The 24,218-nt window shown below is 35.6% G+C and overlaps 1 protein-coding gene across 1 annotated transcript in view; it reads left to right on the forward strand.

The window, feature by feature from the left end:
- The window catches only part of IL1RAPL1 (interleukin 1 receptor accessory protein like 1), a 1,371,738-nt gene that overhangs the window by 189,311 nt on the left and 1,158,209 nt on the right, over positions 1–24,218 (forward strand). The window contains exon 2 of the mRNA XM_008959191.5: positions 13,426–13,531. Coding sequence (XP_008957439.2) covers positions 13,450–13,531 — 82 coding nt within the window. The 5' untranslated portion in view covers positions 13,426–13,449. The remainder of the gene's footprint in view (positions 1–13,425; positions 13,532–24,218) is intronic.

Consider the following 24,218-nt stretch of genomic DNA (forward strand, 5'->3'; position numbering starts at 1 on the left):
TAACTGCCTTCTCCTCATGATTTAAGTCCTAAGTTACAGACAACTTCTTGGAGAAATTAAAATAGTAACTTCTATACTCCATCACTCTCTACCCTCATAATGTATATTAACTGACATATATTTTTTATTTGTTCACTCATGTTTTCCCTGGCAAGAATGTAAGCTTGATGAAGATAGGATATGGGTCTGTCCTGTTTCTTCTTATGTCTCTAATACCCTAATATCTAGGACAGTGCATGGAATATATTGGTCAATGAGTTTATGTCCCCATTATAACCTAAAAGAGCAAGATGATATGCATAATAGCTAAGTAGATTCTGGAAAGTAGAATGCTAATTTACCTCTGATCTTCTGAACTTGTGGAGGTGGTAAGAACTAATGTGTAGTATTTCTAGATGTGGTGGGAAGAACAGTCAATCTTAGAAGTCAATTCTTAGAACTCCAAGCAGGGAAAACCATATGCTAAGTACTGGGAAGTTAAGAAGCAACAAGATCAAACAGACATAAAGCAATTTATATTCTCTTTGAGGAGACAGTGCAGCTCCTGCAATAAAGCAGGAACCTCAGATAGTGAAAATCTTTGAGCTGAGTGACTATAGCCAATACCTAGTTGAAAGTCACATAAATATCACTTAGAATTTCAGTCCATGCAGAGACTTTGCAAGCCCACAGTTTCCAGAGAAATAGTAGCATAGTCTGCAGGTTGAACATTGGATATAGATCATTTATGTCCTTTGTGTATATATTTGCATCAGAGGTTTCAGAACTGTGTTATTTATTATTGACTATTTAAATTATTGTCAGTAGAAAACATAGAACCTAATTTTCTAGCTGCATGACCTTGGGAAAGATACTCTAAATAGACAACAATAGCATCTACCTGATTAATAATTTCTAAGGATTAATAAGATAGTACATATAAAGTGCTCAGATACATGCCTGGCACATAGAAAGTGCTCAACAAATGTTGACAGTTATTATTAATAATGCTTATTACTTATAGGCATTGAAAACTGAATGTGAAAAATTAGATATGAACTTGTAGATAATATCACAATTATCTGTAAATGCTAATGATAAACAAAAATATTCCTGTTAGCTTTCTGGCTTTTCAAATATTTTACTAGCTTCCTATTGCTGCTGTGACAAAGTATCACAAACTTAGTGGCTCAAAACAACATAGATTTATTCTTTTACAATTCTGTAGGTCGAAAGTATAAAATGAAATTTATGGAGCTAAAATCAAGGCATTGGCAGGGCTAGGTCTTCTAGGGCTTCAGGGGAGAATCTGTTGCTTGCATCTTCTAGTTCCTAGTCTTTGATGGAATTCCTTGGCCCATGGCTTCATCACTCTAATATCCACTTCCATCATCATATGGCCTTCTCTCTAACTTTGACTCTCCTGCTACTCTCTTATAAGGACCCTTGTGATTACAATGAGCCCACCTTGTAATCTGGAATAATCTCCTTATCTCAAAATTCTTCACTGAATCACATCTACAGAGTTCCTTTTGACATGTAAGGTAACATGTTCATAAGTTCTGGAGATTAGGGTGTGGATATCTTTGCAAGCCATTATTCTGTCTAGCATAAATGCAGTCACTATCTTTTAATTTTAACAGTTATTTTGAAACAAATACATTCTATTATTGCTTTTTCCTCTATAAGAGGATTCTATTGACACATTGGCACATAGGACAAATACTTATATTTCTTTTCCTTGAAGCTTCAGTGGTCATGTTCTCGCTGAGTAACGCTGGGGTGACTGTGGAGCTCTTTTATAAAAGGTAACTAGTTTTTCTGTGCTCCATGGCCTCAGAATGGAATTTTTATTGTTTGATAAAGCTAATTATTGTGAATAGTGATTAAACTTGTGATCTGAGGGTACCAGCCATGCCCCAGATTATTTGGAATATTAGGAGATATTTTTGCTTGTGACAACTAGGTGAAGGTGCTACTGGTATCTAGTGAATACAGGCCATGGATGCTGCTAAACATCCTACAATGTACAGGACAGCCCACCTCCCCAACAATGAATAATCTATCTCACCAGATTAATAGTACCATGTTTGAGAAACCCTGCCATAGGCAATTTTAAGAAACAGTATTATTGCTTGGGCCTTTGCTTTTCAAAAGTGTGGTGCATGGACCAGCAGTTTTGGCATCACGTGGGTCATCAGTCTCTTTGAAATCTCCCCAAGTGATCCCAAAATTCAGCCAAGGCTGAAAATCACTGCCTTAGCTTTTCTCCCATTATCTTACCCTACTCATAAGTTGTTATGGTTATGGATATATAGAGTTTAACTGGAAAAATAAAACTAAAAAATTTGCCACGTGTAACAAACATCATATATTAGAGCTCTAATTGGCATAAAGCCCCCTTTTTCTTGAGAATTGCAATAAATGATAAATTCCTCAGTGTACTGAATTGTAAACACACAGATATGTGGTAAGAGTCAGGTTTATCCAACTATTCGTTAAATATATTGGCAGGGAGAACTCACAAAGGAGGGCAAATTCACTCAGCTAGGATCATGTTTGCAGCCTGCAAGAGCGATGATGGAATATATTTGCTTTTCCTCCCTGGCTCTGTCACTTGCCTCATCCAATCTGCTGACTTTAGAACCCAAAAAGTTTCTTTGGTATGGGCTTTTGGAGCTGAATTACAGTGGAGGGCATGATGAATACGAAAGGCGTAAGAAAGGTGAATTAGAAAAGTGGCAGATGGAAACTGTGTAGTGTTTTTATTTATGCTCTCTGTTCTTCAGCACAGTGCACTTTCCATTTTAGCTAGTCAGGTTCATCCATTTACAGTATTTTTTCTTGTCACCAAGTAAGTGTGAGCTCTATTGAATTTCACAGAATTTTCTGGCAGTGTATGAAACATATCAATGTCCCCAGTAATTCCCAGTAATTTAAGTTTGGAATTATTATACAAATTAATTCAATTAAGACTACAGTTATCAGCATAGCCCTGTTAATATTCTGTGGCTTATAAAAATAAAAGATAATACAGATCTAACTAGACACCAATGTTTAAGGGTAATCATACATTATTGTATTCAATGTTTGCAGTAATCCTTTGAGATACAGACTATTCATCTGGCCATTTTACAGATGAAGAAAATGAGATATTAGATATTGGAATGTTAAGTATTAGTAATTTTTCCAAGTTTGCATAGCTAGTAAGAAGTCGAGCTGGGTTTCATATACAAGGACTTTTACTCCTGAGTGTGTGCACTTAACCACTTTCATTGTATATTTCTTCAGGTCTGTCTTCACAGACAAGCATCGGCTAGTGCCAGGGATTTTCTAAACTATATTGGTTACATTAGGCAACTCTAGATTTTGCAAGGGATGATTCCATTGTTTTTAATGACCTTGATTGAAGCCTTTTCCTAGCCACTATTCCCCTAAGATGGGTAGTTTCTCTGCTTTGCCAAATCTGAGAGAAAGACCTAGTGTCTCAAAATACATTTAGTTGCTCCTGTTGATGATAATGTTATGGAAATGGACTTTTTCTATGCACCTTTGCAGTTCCACTGATCTCTTGTTTAGCAGCCTTGACAGTGTCTTTATATTGTTGTTCACATGGTTTCTGATTAAAACCCCATGATACTAAGCTCTGACTAGAATACGAAATCTAACCCGAATTAGTTTATCATGATTTCTTTTGTTTAATTTCCTTTCTAACATTTTATTGAACATTGACAATTATACTTGTATATATTTATCAGGTACAGAGTGATACTATTATGTGTGTGTGTATATATATATAGAGAGAGAGAATGTGGAAAGATTGAATCAAGCTAATTAGCGTATTGCTCATCTTAAATACTTATCTTGCTTAAACTGTAAAAAATACTTTATCTTAAAGCATTTATTGACTAACTTGATTTTAATAAATGAATGTAGTATTAAGTAAATTAAAAAAAGAAATTAAAACGACTTTCATAAAGATATAAAATGAACTTTTGTCAAAGTTTTATTTACATCACTAATTAATGAGGAAACTAGACAAGATGTTGCACCTGACTTGATGGAGTTGTCAAAGAACCACAAATTTATATGCAATAAAGGAATATTGAACTCAATTGAACATAGCATGTCTATCCATAGAGCAATAATAAATTGCATTCTACCAGACACAATTAATAAGCATTTCTATGGATAAGAATTATTTGCATTGCTATTAGCTTTCTAGATGTTCACTTTCTAGATATCTTTACAGAGATATAAAATAGCTTATTCAAAAGCAAAGTTACACATATAAGATCAGATAATTCCCAGAGGCTCCACCTTTCCATGGAAAGGATAGCTAATAATCTCTCTTGCTCATTTCAGATTCTCAAATGTTTCCTTAAAGTAGTATTAGGTGGATACATTTACAGGCATATCTCTTCCACAGTATACATTTCATTCTTTCAATCACAGTGTGTGTGTGTATGTGTGTGTGTGTGTGTGTGTGTGTGTGTCTGTCTATCTGTCCAGAATCTATTTTAATTAGATTCAGATTGCTAACCTGGTGTTTTTTATTAGTGATCCATTAAAGTGGATCATATGGTTGAAAACAGTGGAAGTTGTTGCATTGAGAAAATATTTTGCACAATGTGATTTATCAGGATGACTCTTGGATTTAGAAACGTATGGCTTTTACTTGTAGAATTAGAATTATAATAAATCATTAAGATTCTGGAAAAAAGTAATACAATTTGATCCTTTAAAACCTTTTCTAATGAAATTTTAAAGAGGCATAAATACATACATATTTTTGTAAAAAACAGTGCATGTTCTTTTTTTTTCAAATTAGGGAAACATAGCAATGTGGAGGAGAGCCAAAATCAGTATAATTACTTATGATAGCCAGCTCATGTGATCTGCTGTGCTGTAGTTTTTAAGTCATTTTTCTATTATTAATAGTAATAATATTATTCATACTATGGATAATTTTCTCTATACAGCATTATATTATGCTTTCATCTCCTTTCCATGTTATTTTGACTATTTTTGCAAATTATTAATTTCAGAAGTATTTGTGAAAGCTAAATAATATTCCATCTTACAGATATTCTCTGCAATTGTTACTAGTCCTCTATATTAGTCAATAGAAAATATAATAATTATCTCTTTACATAAATCTGTCTGGATTAATGAATATTTAAGGTGGTATATTATTTACCTATTTTTACATAACAAATTACCAAAAACTTAGCAGCTTGAAACTATACAAATATATTATCATGTAGTTTCTGTGGGTCAGGAATCTGGGCACAGGTTAGCTGACTCAGTTCAGGGTCTCACAAGTGTGAAATCAAGATGTCATCTGGGTCTTAGGTCTTATCTGAGACTTGAAGTCCTCTTCCAAGCTCTTATGGTTTTTTGCAAACTTCAGGGTTTTTTTTCTTTATTTTTATTTTTATTTTTATTTTTTTTTTGTGGTTTTAGAACTGAGTCCCTCAGCTCCTAGAGGTTGATGGCCATTCCCTGTCACATGGCTGTCTCCATGACATGGCACTTTCTTGTTGAAAGCCAAAAGGAAATAATCTCTGCTACTTCTTTCCTCTAACCTTTTCTATCTCTAACCTCTAGAACCTTTTTTAAAAGACCACCTGATTAGGCTGGGCCCAACCAGGATAATTTCCCTTTTGATTAACTTAAAGGCACCTGATTAGTGGCCTTAATCACACCTACAAAATCCTTCTATCTTTGTTATATAATATAACCTAATCATGGGCATGATATCTATCATATTTATAGGCCCCACCCAAACTTAAAAGAAGACAATTCTACAGGGTGTGGACCCAAGGGAGTGGAAGTCTTGGGGCCCATCTCAGAATTTTTACCACTTACAGATGGATTTTTAGAAGCAGGATGATTGATTCCCAGTGGTTAAGTATTTTAAAGACTATATATTGAGAAATTGCTTTCCAGTAAAACTGTACTAATATTCACTCCCATCATCAGATTATCAGCATACTTGTTTTACTATATCCATATCGACATAATAAATTATCATTTAAATAACTTTGATTACTCTTTTCCTTTCTCTATAATTATATATGTATGAATATACAAAATTACAATCATGGCATTTTTGTGTGAGAAAATTTTATTTTTATTTGACAAATTATTTTAGTATATGCTTTTATTTACTATCAGTTTTATGATTGTAATATTTAGTGACTGTATGTCTTCTAGGTATTACCTATTCACTTGATTTGTTCATTTTCTATATTCATTCCCTTTGCTAATTTTCCCAATAGATTTGTAAGCATTCTTTATATTATATGGGCACTAGCCTATTGATGTGTATGTTGGAAATATGTTTGCTAATTTATATTTGACTTTTAACTTTCCTTATAAAATTTATATTTTTATGTTCTAAAAAACACAATAAATATTCCATTTGAATTTTGACTAGAAGTGCATATTCCCATTTTGGAAAAATTTGACATTTTGTGCCAAAATTGATAAAGTAGTCAATATTTTAATCCTGGAGCATATTATTTGGATGAATTTATAATGGAATAAAGTTTTCTAACTTTTTGTCACCATGCCCTACTACTAATAAAAATTTTGCTTTTCTCTTTTTCTAATATTTACAGTCACTGCCTAGGAATTCCAGATCAAAGCTAAATGAAAATAGTAACATTAACTATCCTTGCCCTCATTCTTTATATTAGTTTAAAGCACTTCGTCAGTTTAAAAAGAAAAAGGTTTTCTATATTTTTATAGCCATAACCATGATTTTCTATTCCTTGGACCAAACTCTGTTTCTTGAAAGTTTGGAAGTACTCATCTGTATTGTTTTCTTCAATTAACATTTTTGGAGTTTATACTTTAATAGCATTTTGAGATTTTAAATGGTTTTGGGTTTACTCATAATTTTCTTCTGTTTAATGAATTTTAGTTATTTTTATCCCCAATCATCCATTCTGTAAAATTTACAAATTTAGTAAAATTCAGTGTTCTAAATATTTTATGTCATTGTATATTTTATAACTTCTTCAGTTCTAATTTTGTTTATATCATTGCTCTTTTTTTTCTTAATAGATTAGAGGGAAGTTTCATCAACTCTTTGTAATACAAAACCGGTTTTGACAGTCTGTTCTTTAAGCACTATTGGTTTTTAACCTCCTGAAGCATATAGTCAGGACATCTTGAGAGTCAAACCAACCCTTTCCTTACCAGATTCCTGTACAACTTTTCAGCTTTACCTGGTGCCACCCAGTAGGTGTGCCAATTATCCCATAGTAACTGCGCTTACTGCTCCAGTAGTCTATAGGTTTGCAAGACATTCCACAGCATTTTATGTTAGATTGCTCCACAGTGAACTTCACAGTGTTTAATTCTCGGGACAATATTTAAATAAGGCACAGATGCATTTTGGATAAGATTATTTGACTGCTGCGTATAGTATTCTTCATCACCTTGTAGGGTAATCTGCCAAGAAGTGTATGACTTCAGATTTTTATTGATAACTTTGGTTTTTTAGTCATATTGTGAATTAGCTTTTGGAGATCAGTTTAGAAGCTTGGTTGTAAGATTTGGAAGGTCAACATTTTCTTGTCAGAGAAGCGCTATAGGAATAAATGGTCTTCTGTTTAGAATTGTGTTAAAAAGAAAACAAACAAGCAAAATTCCCACAGAGTTTTGTCAAGGCCAATTTAGAAAAAAATTATCTTGGTGACCTAAAACTTGTTTTCGATGATCTAAATGTATCCCCCTCCCTACTCCCCAACTCATATTGAATAGATTGTCAAGTATTTAGCTTTATTTTCGTCAGCGGTTTTCCAAATGGACCATGCACTCTTTCTGTCCTACTCTACCTGTAATCTCTTGCCCACCATTTATTTAACCCTTTCTACCTTAGTCATTAATGAACTCCCTCTTCTGCTTCCAAAGTCAGCCCAATGCCACCCTCTTCTGTGAATGTTTTCATGACCTATCCAGGCTGCACTGAGCACTTTCCATGGATTCTTGAGAAGTCGTCTCTCATAACATGTATCCCTTTGCTAAAATTGTTGATTTCCATGTCTCTCTTCCATGTAATCCTTGCCACAGTGACCATTTCCTAATCATTTTGTACCTCAGTATTTAGAACAGCATCTGCATCATGATAGGTACTCCATAATTAAAAAAACAAATGTATACATAACTTTATAATTTGTGTTTAATTTCCTCAAGGTAGTAGCCAAAGCTTATGATTTAGACACAAGTTTCCCTGTGACTAATTGTAAATATTGTGCCTTTTAGTAACTTATGGTTGCAGAGTATCTAAGAGCTTCTGTTTATCCTCTCCACAGGAAATCTATCTCATAACATGCATCGCTTTGTGTAAATTGAACTCTTGGAAAAATACTTTATCCGTGTCAGGCACAAATGGATACTTCAATTTTTGATTAGAGTGAAAAATGGTTGCTTTAATCTTGAATATAGTAATGGCAAAACTTTAAATATTAAGTAAAATATAGTGAATCATTTTTTTAGCATAGGTAATTACTACATACAAGCCAGGAGTGGAAAGAAGGCATAAGAAAAGAGCTAGCATTAGAAAATGTCTATAATTAAATGTCATTGTTAAACACTAATAGTCACCATAAAGACAAGTATTTTATTTAAGGCTTATGAAACTTTGAAGTAGGTATTTGCTACCTCAACATGTTGAGGAAAAGTAGGTAAAAACTGAAATAAATATGGCAGATACTTATGTCCATGCTTTGTAGATGAGAAAACTGGGGCTTATAAAGATGAAGTAACTTGCTTACCTTAACATACAGTAAGGCCAATAATCCAGGTTTTTCTGATTCTAAAGCGTATTCTCCCTGCTTTATAGTTAAGAATAAAACAAATGAGTGCAGCTTCCCTCCCTTTCACTTCCAAATTTACCTTTATATTCACCCATTTGTACTTTATTTTCTACCTATAAAAGGAGTCTCAACTTCCCCATACTAATATCTCTTCCTTCTAGATTCTCTTCTTTCCTCTGACTCTCTTTTGCCTCAGTTTACATATGTCATCCAGAATTCCCCAGTTAATCCTCAACTTCTCTACCCTGAATTGTGGATTCCACATCCACATTCAAAACACATTGTTGCTTGTTTTGAATGTTGTTTTTGAAAAACATTCAAAAACAAGCAGATGAAACCTAGTTTCCACCTTGGACTCTTTTGATTATGCCCACTTATACTCCTATTTGTGTAATGAAAAGACTGGTCATTAGCATCTTAACTCTGATACCAGTTGTCTTTTTTATTTCGAGACAGGATCTCACTCTGTTGCCCAGGCTAGAGTGTAGTGAAATAATCACTGCTCACTCCAGCCTCAACCTCTGGGGCTTAAGTGATCCACCCGCCTCAGCCTCCCCAGTACCTGGGACTACAGCATGTGCTACCACACCTGGCTAATTTTTAAATTTTTTTGTAGAGATGCTGGTCTTACTGTGGTGCACAGACTGGTCTTGAACTCCTGGGCTCAAGTGATCCTCCTGCCTTGACCTCCCAAAATGTTAGGATTACAGGCGTGAGCCACCAACCCTGGCCCAGATGTCTTTTTTTATTCTCACAATACACAAACTCTCCTGATTGTATCCTTAAATATCCTTGCTTGCTTATTTTCCCCAGTATTTTCTGATTCACACTCCCTCTGTGGCTTGCTTTTCTCACTTTTTCTCCCTCTTGATTCATTTTGCCTGTCCTATAAATATTTGTAAGCCCCAGGGTGGATAATGTGAGCCTTCTTCTCTTCTTTATCTGTACTTCCTTCTTGTTTTTCCTAATACATGTTCTTAACTTCAGCTACAGTTACAGTGTTGTGTTATCTTCCATCTCTCTACTAAGCTCCTGGCTAATATTTTAATAAACTACATGAAAGTTTTAACAGGGCCAGTCTAATTAAATAGGTAAGCATTTGTTTCCTTTATTGGTTTGTGAGCCTTTTTGATTAGACTCCATTGCATTGTCTTTGTGTCCCCACTACATCATAGCAAAACATCTTGTAACTAGTGTATGCTCAATAAGGGTTTATCAAATGATGGGTTTAAATATCAAAATTGAACTGCATATAATAGCAACCATATCCAGTCTTCCATTCATTTATTTTTTTCCAGCTAGTATTCATTGAGCACTGGAAATTAAAAGTTGCATAAAACTCACATTTACCCTTCAAGGCCTTCCAGTCAAGTAGAAAACTGGGATACACAGAAAACTTGATAGGGAAAGGATGTGAATATTAGTAGTATGAATTAATTGGTAGTACTTACAATAATAATAAAAGTAATAACAATTAACTGCAATAACAACAATAAAAGCAGAAGCTTTGCCTGTAATCCCAGCACTTTGGGAGGCCAAGGCAGGCAGATCACCTGAGGTCAGGAGTTCGAGCCAGCCTGCCCAACATAGTGAAACCCCATCTCTACTAAAAATACAAAAATTAGCCGAGTGTGGTGGCGGGCGCCTGTAATCCCAGCTACTTGGGAGGCTGAAAGAGGAGAGTCATTTGAACCCAGGAGGCAGCGGTTGCAGTGAGCCGAGATCGTGCCACTGCACTCGAGCCTGAACGACAGAGAGAGACTCTGTCTCAAAAACAAACAAAAATCCTGGAAGCTTTGATTTGTTGTTCTTTCAATGTGCCAGTGCTGTTCTAAGCACTATGCTATATGTACTATTATAATACTTTGCAAATGAAGAAACTAGTCACAGAGAGGTTATTTGTTCCAAATCACAGTTGATAGGTGGCAAAGCTGGGATATATAGACTTTCTGCTCTTAACCATTGTGATATGCTCATTCTGCATAAGGTTTAATAGTGGTTTATGTGAAGCCAAATGGTGAATGGTATTGACAGGAAACAGGCAACTGGTTTCAGGTCCATTTATCCAGAAATTGAGGCCTCTTGAAATTAGTTCACCAATAGTATAAGCAATAAGAAAATATGTGAGAACCTCACTAAATGATTATGTACAGTTTGTATTGCTATTTCTGGGTGCAAATTTTGATTATGCAACAAGGATAGCAAAACTTGGATGTCTATGGCTAGATATATTTAATCTGTTTTGCAATTTAAGACACAATAAACTTCTTCAAAGAAGTTTGTAAAGATTATTATAGATTGACCAAGATGTTAAGTCTGTGAAATTCTATGGATTTCTTTTTGTGTTCCCTAATACACAAAGTTTCAAGAGATTCAGTTAAGGATATTGATATTACCAAATTGATGCTTTCCACACATATTAATTTTAAGAAATAGAATTGCAAACTAGCCTATATGCTTTATAGAAATGAAATGAGTAAGGAAATAGTATTTTGAACAGGAGTAAAGTAATAAGATAGTTGAGCTGAAAGGTCTTGCAGTGTATAGTTGGGTCCTGGAGTTTCTTGGGCAGTGCTGATTAAACTTACACAGAGAAGAACTGATTCTCACAGCTAACCTGAAGGCTGAAGGTGTCAACTTGAAGATTTCCTGCAGCTCCAGTTAGTGTGGTGGCTGGGAAATGGGATTCGGGTTTTAGGAATGCATGACTCAGATTTGTACTTTAATGTGGCAGTTCATCAGATGTGTCTGATGAATCAGCTCTTTGGATTAGGTTTCATTTATGTCTTTATGTAAACTTAAGGTCTTTGGATAGAAAACTTAAACAGATTGTCATCCCTTAAAGGTGCCGCCATTAAAATAGATTATTTTCCATGCTATTACAAATTCACTGATTTTCTGAATAAAATGGTGATGGTGACACCTTGCCACAGGTGAATGGATTTTGCTTTTGTTTTGTGAATTAAAATGTGTTTTAACAGACTTATTAATATGAGTAAATTAATCAATTAAAACCATTCAGAAGTATCTGAATGAGGCTCTGGGAGAACCCAAAATGTGATAGTTTTGGCATTCTCATCTTTATTAAAGTTATAGTGATTGAGAGCTGGATTGATCAGTCCTCAAGTGTCTTGCAAAGAAAGGTGTCCTGTCATAAGTTTACAATATATTTGAACTGTGTTCTGATTTCCCACTTTTTGAAAGTCGGTCTTTCAGCTCCACTATCTCAGTCTTATACAAAAAGAAAAGAAGCAGAGAGTAGAATGGTGGTGGCCAAGGGCTGGGACAGGATGGGGAAAAATGGGGAGATGTTGGTCAGAGGGTACAAACTTGCAGATATACAATGAGTACATTCTGGGGATCTAATGTACAGCATGTTGACTATAATTAATAATACTACATTGTATACTTAAAATTTTTTGAGAGTAGATCTTAAGTCTTACCACACACAAAAATATAACAACAGTATCAGTTGAAGTATGTGTTAGCTAACTTTATAGTGGTAATCATTTCACAATATATATGCATATCAAAACACATTGTACATTTTAAACATATCCAACTTTGTGAATTATACCTCAATAAAGCTGAGACACAGAAGGATGATTTTCTGAGGAAGACAATGTTCGTTTATTTAATTTCAAATGAAATATTTCTCCTTTAGAAATCCAAACACACTAGGTTAGTGTCCCTTCTTATATTCCTCTGCAAGCCTTATAATAGAAAGAAATGATTTTTTGGTAGTTTCGTTGAGTGTTGTTTCTTCTTCTTCTTTCTTCTTTCTTCTTCTTCCTTTGTTGCTTAGGCTGTAGTACAGTGACACAATCTCAGCTCACTGCAGCCTTGACCTCCCAGGCTCAAGCCATCCTCCTACATCAGCCTCCCAAGTAGCTGGGCCTACAGGTGCACTCCACCACGCCCAGCTATTTTTTTTTTTTTTTTTGTAGTGATGGGGGTTTTGCCATGTTGCCCAGGCTGGTCTCAAACTCCTGGGCTCAAGGGATCTACCCGCTTCAGCCTCCCAAAGTGCTGAGATTACAGTCATGAGCCACTGTGCCTGGCCAGAGTATACATTCTTTTAATAAAAACAAAAGTCTTAAAATTATCTTAAAATATCTTTTAGAGGTTTTTGAAAGAAAATTATAAAATCACGATTAAATATTTTGAGGCATACAGTTTATGATTTAATCTCTATTGGAAAGAATGACACTGAATAAAACCACATTCTATTGCAGCATGGAATGTTAAAAATGTCAGTTTGGATGATTTTTATTAAGATAAATTGTTAGTGAAATAATTCTTTTGACGGGATTGTTTCCACTTATTTAAATACAACTAGGGCGTTTAAATAAAAAATCCAAAACCTCAAGTGAACATAAGATTTTAAAGCATTTTGGGGGTGAGGGCTATGGAGGCATAATTTTGGTATTACCGGTTTCGATTTAACTTAGGAACCACAACATATGGGAAAATATAATAGAAATCCTGGTTATATTCTTTCCTTTCGTGTAATTCATTGCACCACTCATGTTTGATCAAAGTTATGAAACTCTTATAATATTGCTATCTATTTTTAAAACATGTATGTTTTTCTTCTTTTTAATCTTTGCTTTAGGGAACAGCCTTTAAGAGCTGGAAGATGAAAGCTCCGATTCCACACTTGATTCTCTTATACGCTACTTTTACTCAGAGTTTGAAGGTTGTGACCAAAAGAGGCTCCGGTAAGCAGTATTCCTCTATTTTTTATGTGTTTTTATAGCTTAAAGTGATAGTGCTACATTTACACATGTGCCATTTGTGGAAAAGTTGAGAATGATCAGTTATCAATATTGTGGAGATATTGTAGATATTATGAGTAAATAGGTGGAGCACACTCATAGGGAATTAGGAAAGTGAGAGTGGATTCAAAAGAATGTGGCTTATTTTGTTGATTACTATGAATTGGCATGGATTCAATAGCAAAGCCTTGTATTTAGATTTCATTTTGTGGTAGGATTTTAAGTATTCTTATATAAACAGTGTTATTTAATTTTTTGCATGGAAATATTATTGTATCTTTGATGTTAACTTTTATTGTTACCATTTTGATGTCAGCTATACTTAGGGAAGATTCTTTTCAGGGTTGTACTCCAGCTGATTTGATGAATTGCTTGGAAGTATATAAAGAAAATACTAGTGTTATTGAAGAAAATGTCATGAGGAAGCACTAATATTTTAATAGGAAATATAGAGGTAAAGTAGGATGGTAATGAAAGGAACTACTAAATAGATTAATGTTGGCATTTATGAAAAACTTTACATGTTATCAGGCATCTTGGTTTGTAGTGGACTGTTGATAGTTCAATTGTATGGGACAATTGAATAAATACCATTATCAATGTGAAGTTGTATCTTGTCTAGTAAGTCACTAATAATATAAAGCCTTGCCATGCTCACACTATGTGGAGTCACATAATTTTTGAAGTTATAGCTTTTAGGTATGAAGGAAGATGAAGGGTATTGTGTTTTGTTGCTAGAATTAGAATGTATTGTCTGTTAGTTCCAGAGAGCCTGTGGGAAAAAGAAGATGAGATAATGTACAAGAGGTTGCAGTGTTGTGATATAAGCAATTGCATGGACAAAAGCATCTTTGGAGTTCAGAAAGGAAAGGGAATGAAAGGGTTGAGATGGGGCTGTGAAGCAACCATCTTAACCATGAGGTTAAAAGGCTTCAAACTCACTTTGATGATATAATGAAAAAGCCCACATGCAGGGGAAATAGGGAGCAGCTCTGCTCTCGTGAGCCCCTCCTGGGGATAAAGTCTGGAGGGAAACTGGGGAGGGCATTGTGCATGGACAAAGGTTTGGTGCACGGTTGAAAGTTAAAAAAAAATACTGAGACTGTTGGTTCTAGCATATTTGGTTATTATACAGCTGTTGTATCTGCCATTGATGTGGTTATAGGCAACGTGAAAAAAATACTGTTGTTATGTCTACACATTATTTCATCTCTTCTTCTCAGTGGATCTTTTGAATGAGATAAAACCCTAGGGCAGGATTATGATGTTGTGGTTTATGTAATTCAAATGGGTTAATGGGAAATAACATATATCTTGATTTCTTCAATTGTACTATGCTCAAGTACAATTGAGCATAACCAAGAGAGTTAGAGTAGGTAGAAAGGGGGGTAAATAGTGATGAAAGCTGATAATTTTTACAACACTGATGTTTTCTGGAATAGAAATTTACATTAAAATCACTTAAGATAGGTTTTTGAGATAGTAGCTATATATAAGAGAAACACTCATTTGTGTAAGTATTATAACAAAATGACAATAGTTCATCCAAAATAGAAATATTGATTAATTCTTTAAAACTTTATTTTTCTTGTTATTACCACTAATTATATAAAATCTGTTTTTTTTTTCAGTTCTTTCTGTGTATGTCAGATCTATGATTTATTTATTCAAATAGAAATGTTACTCCTTTTTAATCATAAAGTAATGGTGATAGGTCCATTCTATATAACCTCTAATTTGGGGGCAAGAAATTTTATCAAACTGGGACTTACTTTGTGTGTTTGAGAAGCATGAGAGCAGAGCTAGAAACATGGGGCAGTTGGAAAATGCAAATTTAATATAAATGCAAATATTAAAATGTCTCAAAAATCTATATTAAGTGATTTTAATGTAAATTTCTATTCTAGAAAACATCATTGTTGTAAAAATTATCTGCTCTAAAGACCTGAGAAAACTCAAGAATCTGTCTCAAATTCAGTTTTATTTTAATTTTGTAATTATTTGAGAAGAATGGTAATAAGATGCTGTGCTAAGCTAAGCAGAAGTTCTGAGACCTTTCTCTCTTCAGTTTATGAATGCAGTTGTCACGTAATTATATAATACCTTCTAAACCAAATGTGTTTTCTATATTATAATGTAAAAATGACAAGGCAGGTACTGGGATTTTGTAGCATGCCTGATTTGTTTACTTTTCTATATGATGTGAATTAACATACCTTCCCCTAGTGTCTATATTAAGATCCAGATGGATGGAGGCTTGTTTGTTTGTTTGATTTTTGGATATTAAGTGTGCACTTTGGGAAGGAATAATATTATTCTATCCACATACTTTCATAGCTTGGACTTATTTCAGCTGATGTCTGTTCCTGTGGCACCTTTGTTTGAAGGAAGCAGATATGTAGCTTACTGAATAGTGTCATTACTCATCTCCATACATCAAGTAGAAGAGGAGTGTAGTTGGCATCTTTTCCTTAAAAGATTAATAGCTCAATCTTCATACCCAGCCCAACCTATAAAACCAGCAGCACCATGGCCAGGGGATAAAAATCAATTTTTGATGTTTGATTTTACGTATTAACCAAGAGGACTTCTTATCTTTCTTCTTTTGTCTTATCATTTAATTCTCTTTTGATTCTTTATTTTATTCATCTTTTTGAAAGGTCAATAAACATGACTCAAAACCCAATGCTTTTCATGTGTCTTTTACTAGAATATTATTTTTAGTTCACTGTGACCACTAGAAAACCAGAACTAGATATTTTAATAATTAGGAACATATACAATATTATATTACACAGAGAAATATTGATTTTTAATGGCATGTTAATTTTGTAGAGTGTTTACTTTAGATTAACACATATGGTCATTCCATAAAAGTAGATATTGTTTTCTCATTAACAGAACTAATTTGAAAGCAATAGGAGGTCTTATTACACAAGCTGGAAATGCATTATTTTTGTCACATTGGCTTACAGTCGCATCGCTGTTAATTTAAGGAACAGATTAAATATAATAAGGCAGGCCGGGCGCGGTGGCTCACGCCTGTAATCCCAGCACTTTGGGAGGCCGAGGCGGGCAGATCACGAGGTCAGGAGATCGAGACCATCCTGGCTAACACAGTGAAACCCCGTCTCTACTAAAAATACAAAAAAATTAGCCAGGCGTGGTGGCGGGTGCCTGTAGTCCTAGCTACTTGGGAGGCTGAGGCAGGAGAATGGCGTGAACCCGGGAGGTGGAGCTCGCAGTGAGCCGAGATCACGCCACTGCACTCCAGCCTGGGCGACAGAGCAAGACTCCATCTCAAAAAAAAAAAAAAAAAATATATATATATATATATATATATAAAATAAGGCAATTATATCATTATAACATTCTTGATTGAAATATTAAAATGCAACTTTATAACATTTTGTTTTAAATATCACTTCAGATATGTACAATATGTATGACAACTAAGGACTATATCTGGTCTCTCAGGTAAAGTCCTAAAGTTGTGCCTACATTTAGAATGAAGACTTTTAATATCTATGGAAGCACATATTCAGCATTCGTTACACAATAGATTTTATCCTGGGACAATTTCATACCAATTTTTTTAGTTTTTATAAGTAGCACTTGATGAAAGAGGCTAAGATGACCAATATTACCAATCCCCGTCAAGCATGTGAAGTATTATAGCAGTTCTGTAAGTAAACATCTCAGTTGCTGTCATTTTTAGAATTCTGAAAAAAAATCCCCCACATGTAAAGCAAACGCTTGCTTGGAGAATCTTTGTATCTCAACCAGTTGAGGAAATTTAGCTTTACATTCTTCTTGTTTGTTGGCCCCTTTCTTCATTCCTTCCTCCCTTCTTTCCCTTTTTGTTCTTTCCTTCCTTCCTTTCTTCCTCCCTTCCTTCTTCTCTGCTAGTATATTTATCTGCAAATAAAAATAATTTATTTTCATATTCCCACTGTGTCTTGGTAGGACTTTTCAAACTATAAAAATATTATTATTACTTTGTCTGCATGGTTGAAGTATTTGAAATATTCTATCTTTACAAGGCCATTCAAAGAGGTTAGCATAGTCTTTGTTAATAATAGCCATTCTTAAATATATACATTTTAAAATGGTGTATAAGAAAATCTGCTGTAAGATTTGGGAGCAGGGAAATAGTATAAATAGTTGAAGGACTGTTATGGACAAAGTATGACTATAGCACTTTGCGGGGACTAAAGTGTGAGTTGTAATTTGCCTGAAAAATTTGGGATACTGAAGAAAAATGAAGCTAGAGGGGTCTGGATGTAGAAATTGGGTAAGAGAAGGGGTTCCATGATGTTTTTCTCTCAAAAACATCCTCAGAATATAAGATGGTGAGTGCAAGGACCATGATTAATGTATGCTTATAATCTCTACAGTGCCAAATATGCTGTTTCAGAGTCAGGGTTCAAGGAAATGTCTTAATGAATTAATGACTGCATGAATGGTTGAGTGAGTGGTTTTAATAATCAGAGTTACATCAGTGAGGATGCTACAGGACCAAAACGATATTAGAAAGATAAAGGTAAAATTAAATAGAGGCATTTAAGAAAAATGATTTTTTTTTTCTTAAAGAGCAATCAGTGTAATGTATAATGTGAGACTACTGAAGCAAAAGATATAACCCGGAATAAGCAATATCTAGGACATAATAAGGGTTTAGATGAAGACAATGAACCTTTACAAATGGGGAGTGTTTTCATGGGCTTGAAATGCAGTTCAAAATCTGTTAAAGGGTAAGGAAAATGATTCTTCGAGTATTTTTCTATTGGAATTCTACTACGTTTAGTGCCGCTTTAAAGAAGTACTAATGTCATTGTGCAGAATTTTGAATTTAATGGTATTGTTCCATAATGGCCATTATGAAAAGGCTGTAGCTCATGATTACTAATACAGGATAAATAAGCAAGTGACTTCAGTATAGGAAAAAAGTATTCACAGTTATTAGACCATATGGAGAAGAGTAAGTGGCTGCATTACCAAAAAGCACGTTATTTTAGGAGGAATTTCATCTATATAAAAGCTCCCTAAAGCATCCAGCTATTAGAGAGTAAAAGGGTTACCAAAAGGAGTTGGTCTTCTCTTCATTCTAGAACCTGACAGGGGACACCTGTTAGTGTAAATTATTTAGATGCAATTCTTCTAGACAGCAAGAGGAAGGCAAGCCTCAAAAGGTTTTCCTAAACTTGTGACTCTAGGCCCAAATAATTTATAAAAGGTAAGAGTAGTCAAATAACCAAAGACACAGTTTCAGTTCTAATTTTTGTGTTGTTATGTATGGATATTCATTTAAGTAAAAGAAATTATACTACTGTGTAAAGAAAGTGAGATTTAACTGAATAGGAATGAAAAAGTCTAGTGGGGGTACTTCCATCTCATGTCAATGTGATTTATGTGCAGCTGCTCTCTTGAGCATTCCTGTAAGTCAATGAGCTTAATTTCACATGATTAAGAGACAACCTAGTCCCCCAGCATCTGCCTTTTATTATGTTACCATGTGTTTATTCTCAGTTTGTCAAACATGTCAAAAAAGATAAGGTGTTTCTCCTTATTTTCCTTTGGGGTAGCTTATAAGACCAAACTTCTGGGACTTTGTTTCTTTACCTTTTGAAGTTAAAAAAAATGCACTTTAATTTTTTCTCAGGAAAAAAAATTCTCCTATTTATTGTAATTTTTACAAATTTTGAAATTAGATCTAGAGTAATTTTAATATTCCTTTGAAGTTATGTCCTTAAATAAAATAATAAGTCTAATAAAAATGGAACTTGCACCTAACAAACAAAATAAAATTAGCCAATATCTTTGTTTAGTTATATCTATGTTCTGTTATACCTATATTCTGTTATACCTATGAATTTCCCCACAAACTTACCCATTCAGTTTTAGTTGTCAGTATAATTTTATATAGAGTTGGCACAGATGAATACCAATTGTGGAAAATGATGCCTGCTTCATGGTGAGTTAAGGATAAAAGGCAGTATGAATGAATCTTCCAAGTTGACTAAGACTTCAATGAGGAGGAGAATATTCCAAGTTAATAAGTATAGTATTCCAAGTTAATCCAACTTATTAACTTGGAATTCAAACTAATTAACTTGGAATATTATTATTATTAGTTGTATTAGTATTCCAACTTATTAACTTGTATTCCAACTTATTACTTATTATTGCTTATAATAAGTAATAATATTCAAAGTATTATAAGTATATAAGTGTGGTACTGTATTATGAGGGTACAAAATAATATATTGTTCTATATATTTGATGGGAGAGGTGAGGAATAGAGGGAAGCAGTATAGAAGCTGGCAAATGGTAGGCAATATAAGTTTGTTAGAGAAATGATGTTCGTATTAGTCCATTTTCATGCTGCTGATAAAGACATACCTGAGACTGGGCAATTTATAAAATAAAGAGGTTTAATTGGGCTTTCCATATGGCTGGGGAAGCCTCACAATCATGGCGGAAGGCAAGGAGAAGCAAGTCATGTCTTACATGGATGGCAGCAGGCAAAAAGAGAGCTTGTGCAGGGAAATTCCCATTTTTAAAACCATCAGATCTTGTAAGACTCATTCACTATCATGAGAACAGTGCAGGAAAGATCTGCCCCCATAATTTAATCACCTCACACTGGGTTCCTCCCATGACAGGTGGGAATTGTGGGAGTTACAGTTTAAGGTGAGAGTTGGGTGGGGACACAACCAAACCATATCATTCCACCCCGGCCCCTCCCAGATTTCATGTCCTCACATTTCAAAACCAGTCATGCCATCACAACAGTCCCCCAAAGTCTTCACTCATTTCAGCATTAACTCAGAAGTCCACAGTCCAATGTCTCATTTGAGACAAGTCAAGTCCCTTCGGCCTATGAGCCTGTAAAATCAAAAACAAGTTAGTTACTTCCTAGATACAATAGGGGTACAAGCATTGGGTAAATACAGGCATTCCAAATGGGAGAAATTGGCCAAAACAAAGGGACTACAGGCCCCATGCAAGTCCAAAATCTAGCAGGGCAGTCAAATCTTAAAGCTTCAAAATGATCTCTTTTGACCCATGTCTTGCTCATCTGGGTCATGCTGATGCAAGAGGTGGGTTCCCATGGTCTTGACAGCTCTACCCCCGTGGCTTTGCAGGGTACAACCTCCCTCCCAGCTGCTTTCACGGGCTAGTGTTGAGTGTCTTTGGCTTTTCCAGGCACACAATGCAAGCTGTCGGTGGGTCTACCATTCTGGAGTCTTGAGGATGGTGGCCCCCTTCTTACAGCTCCACTAGGCAGTGCCCCAGTAGGGACTCTGTGTGGGGGCTCTGGCCCCACATTTCTCTTCTGCATTGCCCTAGCAATGATTCTCCATGAGAGCCCCACCCTTACACCAAACTTCTGCCTGGGCATCCAGGCATTTCCATACATTTTCTGAAATCTAGGTAGAGGTCACCAAACTTCAATTCTTGACTTCCGTGCACTGCCAGGCTCAACACCATGTGGAAGCCACCAAGGCTTGGGGCTTGTACCCTCTGAAGCAACAGCCTGAGCTCTGTGTTGGCCCCTTTCAGCCACAGCTGGAGCAGCTGGGACATAGGGCACCAGGTCCCTAGACTGCACACAGCAGGAGGACCCTGGGCCCAGCCCATGAAATCACATTTTCCTCCTAAACCTCTGGGCCTATGATGGTGGGGGACTGCTATGAAAACCTCTGCCATACCCTGGAGACATTTTCCCCACTGTCTTGGGGATTAACATTCGGTTCCTCATTACTTATGCAAATTTCTGCAGCCAGCTTGAATTTCTCCTCAAAAAATGGGATTTTCTTTTCTATCACATTGTCAGGCTGCAAATTTTCCAAACTTTTATGCTCTGCTTCCCTCATAAAACTGAATGCCTTTAACAGCACCCAAGTCACCTCTTGAACACTTTGCTGCTTAGAAATTTCTTCCGCTAGATACCCTAAATCATCTCTCTCAAGTTCAAAGTTCTACAAATCTCTAGGGCAGGGGCAAAATGCTGCCAGTCTCTTTGCTAAAACATAACAAGAGTCATCTTTGCTCCAGTTCCCAACAAGTTCCTCGTCTCCATCTCAGAACGCCTCAGCCCGGACCTTATTGTTCATATCACTATCAGCATTTTTGTCAAAGTCATTCAGCAAGTCTCTAGGAAGTTCTAAACTTTCCCACATTTTCCTGTCTTCTTCTGAATCCTCCAAACTGTTCCAACCTCTGCCTGTTACCCAGTTCCAAAGTCGCTTCTGCATTTTCCAGTATCTTTTCAGCAATGCCCTACTCCTGGTACCAATTTACTGTGTTAGCCTGTTTTCATGCTGCTGATAAGGACATACCTGAGACCAAGAAGAAAAAAAGGTTTAATTGGACTTACAGTTCCACATGGCTGGGGAAGCCTCACAATCGTGGCGGAAGGCAAGGAGTATGTCACATCTTACATGGATGGCAGCAGGCAAAAAGAGAGCTTGTGTAGGGAAATTCCCATTTTTAAAACCATCAGATCTCATGTGACTCATTCACTGTCACAAGAACAGTGCAGGAAAGACCCACCCCCATAATTCCATCACGTCCCACCAGATTCCTCCCATGACAGGTGGGAATTGTGGGAGTTACAATTCAAGATGAGATTTGGGTGGGGACACAGCCAAACCATATCAATGTTTATTGTAGAGATAGCATACAGGCATTCACTGCTAGGACCAGAGGATTAACCCCTGATCCACTGGTGGTCAACTATAGGCTTGCACGTGATCCATAAGGTGGCTTGGAAATTAGGGACACTGGTGTATCAGTATCTTACTGATGTTTTAACAAATTGCTACAAATATAGTGACTTAAAGCAACACAAATTTATTATCTTACAGTTCTTGAGGTTCTTTATCATCACATCTCCTCTGACTCTGACCCTTCTACCTCTCTCTTTCCCTTATAAGGATCTTCATTATTATATTGGGCATCCTCAGATAACCCAGGACAATCATTTCATCTTAAAATCATGAATTTAATCAAATTGGAAACGTACCTTTTGCCATGTAATATAACATAGTCATATGCTTCAGGGATGAGGCAGTAGACATCTTTCTAGAGAACATTATTTAGCTTACTGCAACTGGCAATTAGCCAATTCAAACAAACTGTCTATTGAATGCATTGAAGACTAGAGCAAGAATTGTCAGCCAGGAGCCAGATGGGAATGGAAGAGAAAAGAACAGGGAAGTTGAAAACTTTTGCTGAAGGGCCTATGCAATCCATGGTGCATGATAAAAGGTGCAGGGGGTTTGTAGCAAAAGAAGAAAAGGGAAAGAAAACAGGGCAGAGGGAAAGGAAGGATGAGAAATGTGGAAAGAGAAAGAGGAAACTGATACTAGTGATGCTTTGGATCTTAAGAACATTTTAAGATTAATCTGCACTCCACACATATACTTTCAAAAATACCCCCTTTTCTTTGTGGTAGGCTAAAGGCGTCTGTGTTCCTTTCAACAAAGTAATACCTGACCTGAAAATGATTTCCAGACGTAAAGTAATAGCAGTGAGAATAGTGAAGACAGAAGAGAGAGCAATTTTAAAGTTAGAGTCAATTGAAATAGATGATCAATTAGATGTGAGAGGTTATCAAGAAAGAGGTAAAGAAAAACATTCTGTAATGAGAGGATTGGGATACCATCCATCATATTAAAGGTCCCCAAAGCACAGAAACTTGAAATGACTACTTATTGAAGGAAAATAGTAAGGTCTTTGTGACTAAGATGAAGCCCCAAATGTTGATTGAGGATAGAATATGAAGGGTTTTGAATATCTTGCAAGGAATTTTGGATTTTATCTTGAGAACAAAATATTTTGGCTGAGATATTTAATAACTTTGCAAATCCCTTTAGTAGAAAATTCAGTCTGGGTGGTTGGGCCTCTGATTTGATAGATCTGTTCATTGTGGTGTCTTCTCTACACCATAAAGATGAAACTTCTTGCTTTGTGTATGATGGTGTTACACACATTTGTGAGTCCATCAGTAAAGCTGCCTTTGCAGAGAAGGGAAGACACACAATCAAACTATGTAGGATCATACATGAAAATGGCATGGTCAAACCTGGTGTTTGACATGTAACACTCCCTGTAGAAAAGACTAGGGTGGGATTCCAGAATGACCAGTAAGGGACTCAATAAAAATCGTATTTACATATACTGAGGGCCTGAAAAGCAATCAAAGGCACTGAAAATAAATTTCTGAAGAATATATAGGATCTAGTGAGTGTTTGGAGATGAATTGTGAAATAATTCGAGGAGAAGTTATATTGATGGTGTCGCCAATTACAGAGAGAAGATCAATGGCAATTTTTGCGGGGAGAGTGGATGGAATGAAGTCAATTCAGAACATACAAGCTGTGGTAGTCACTGGAAATATTGAGCTAATGGATTTATTGGTCTGGAATTGTACTAGTTTCCTGTGGCTTCTGTAACAAATTGTCACAAACTGGGTGACTTAAAACAATAAAATTTATCGTCTCACAGTTCTGGAGGCCAGAAGCCCGAAATCAAAGTATAAGCAGGGCTACACTTCTTTTGAAGGCTCTGTGACAGAAAACTTCCTTGCCTCTTCCACCTTCTGGTGGCTTTAGTTTTCCTT

This window comes from Pan paniscus, chromosome X (genome assembly GCF_029289425.2).
Source record: "Pan paniscus chromosome X, NHGRI_mPanPan1-v2.0_pri, whole genome shotgun sequence".
Classification (NCBI taxonomy): domain Eukaryota; kingdom Metazoa; phylum Chordata; class Mammalia; order Primates; family Hominidae; genus Pan; species Pan paniscus.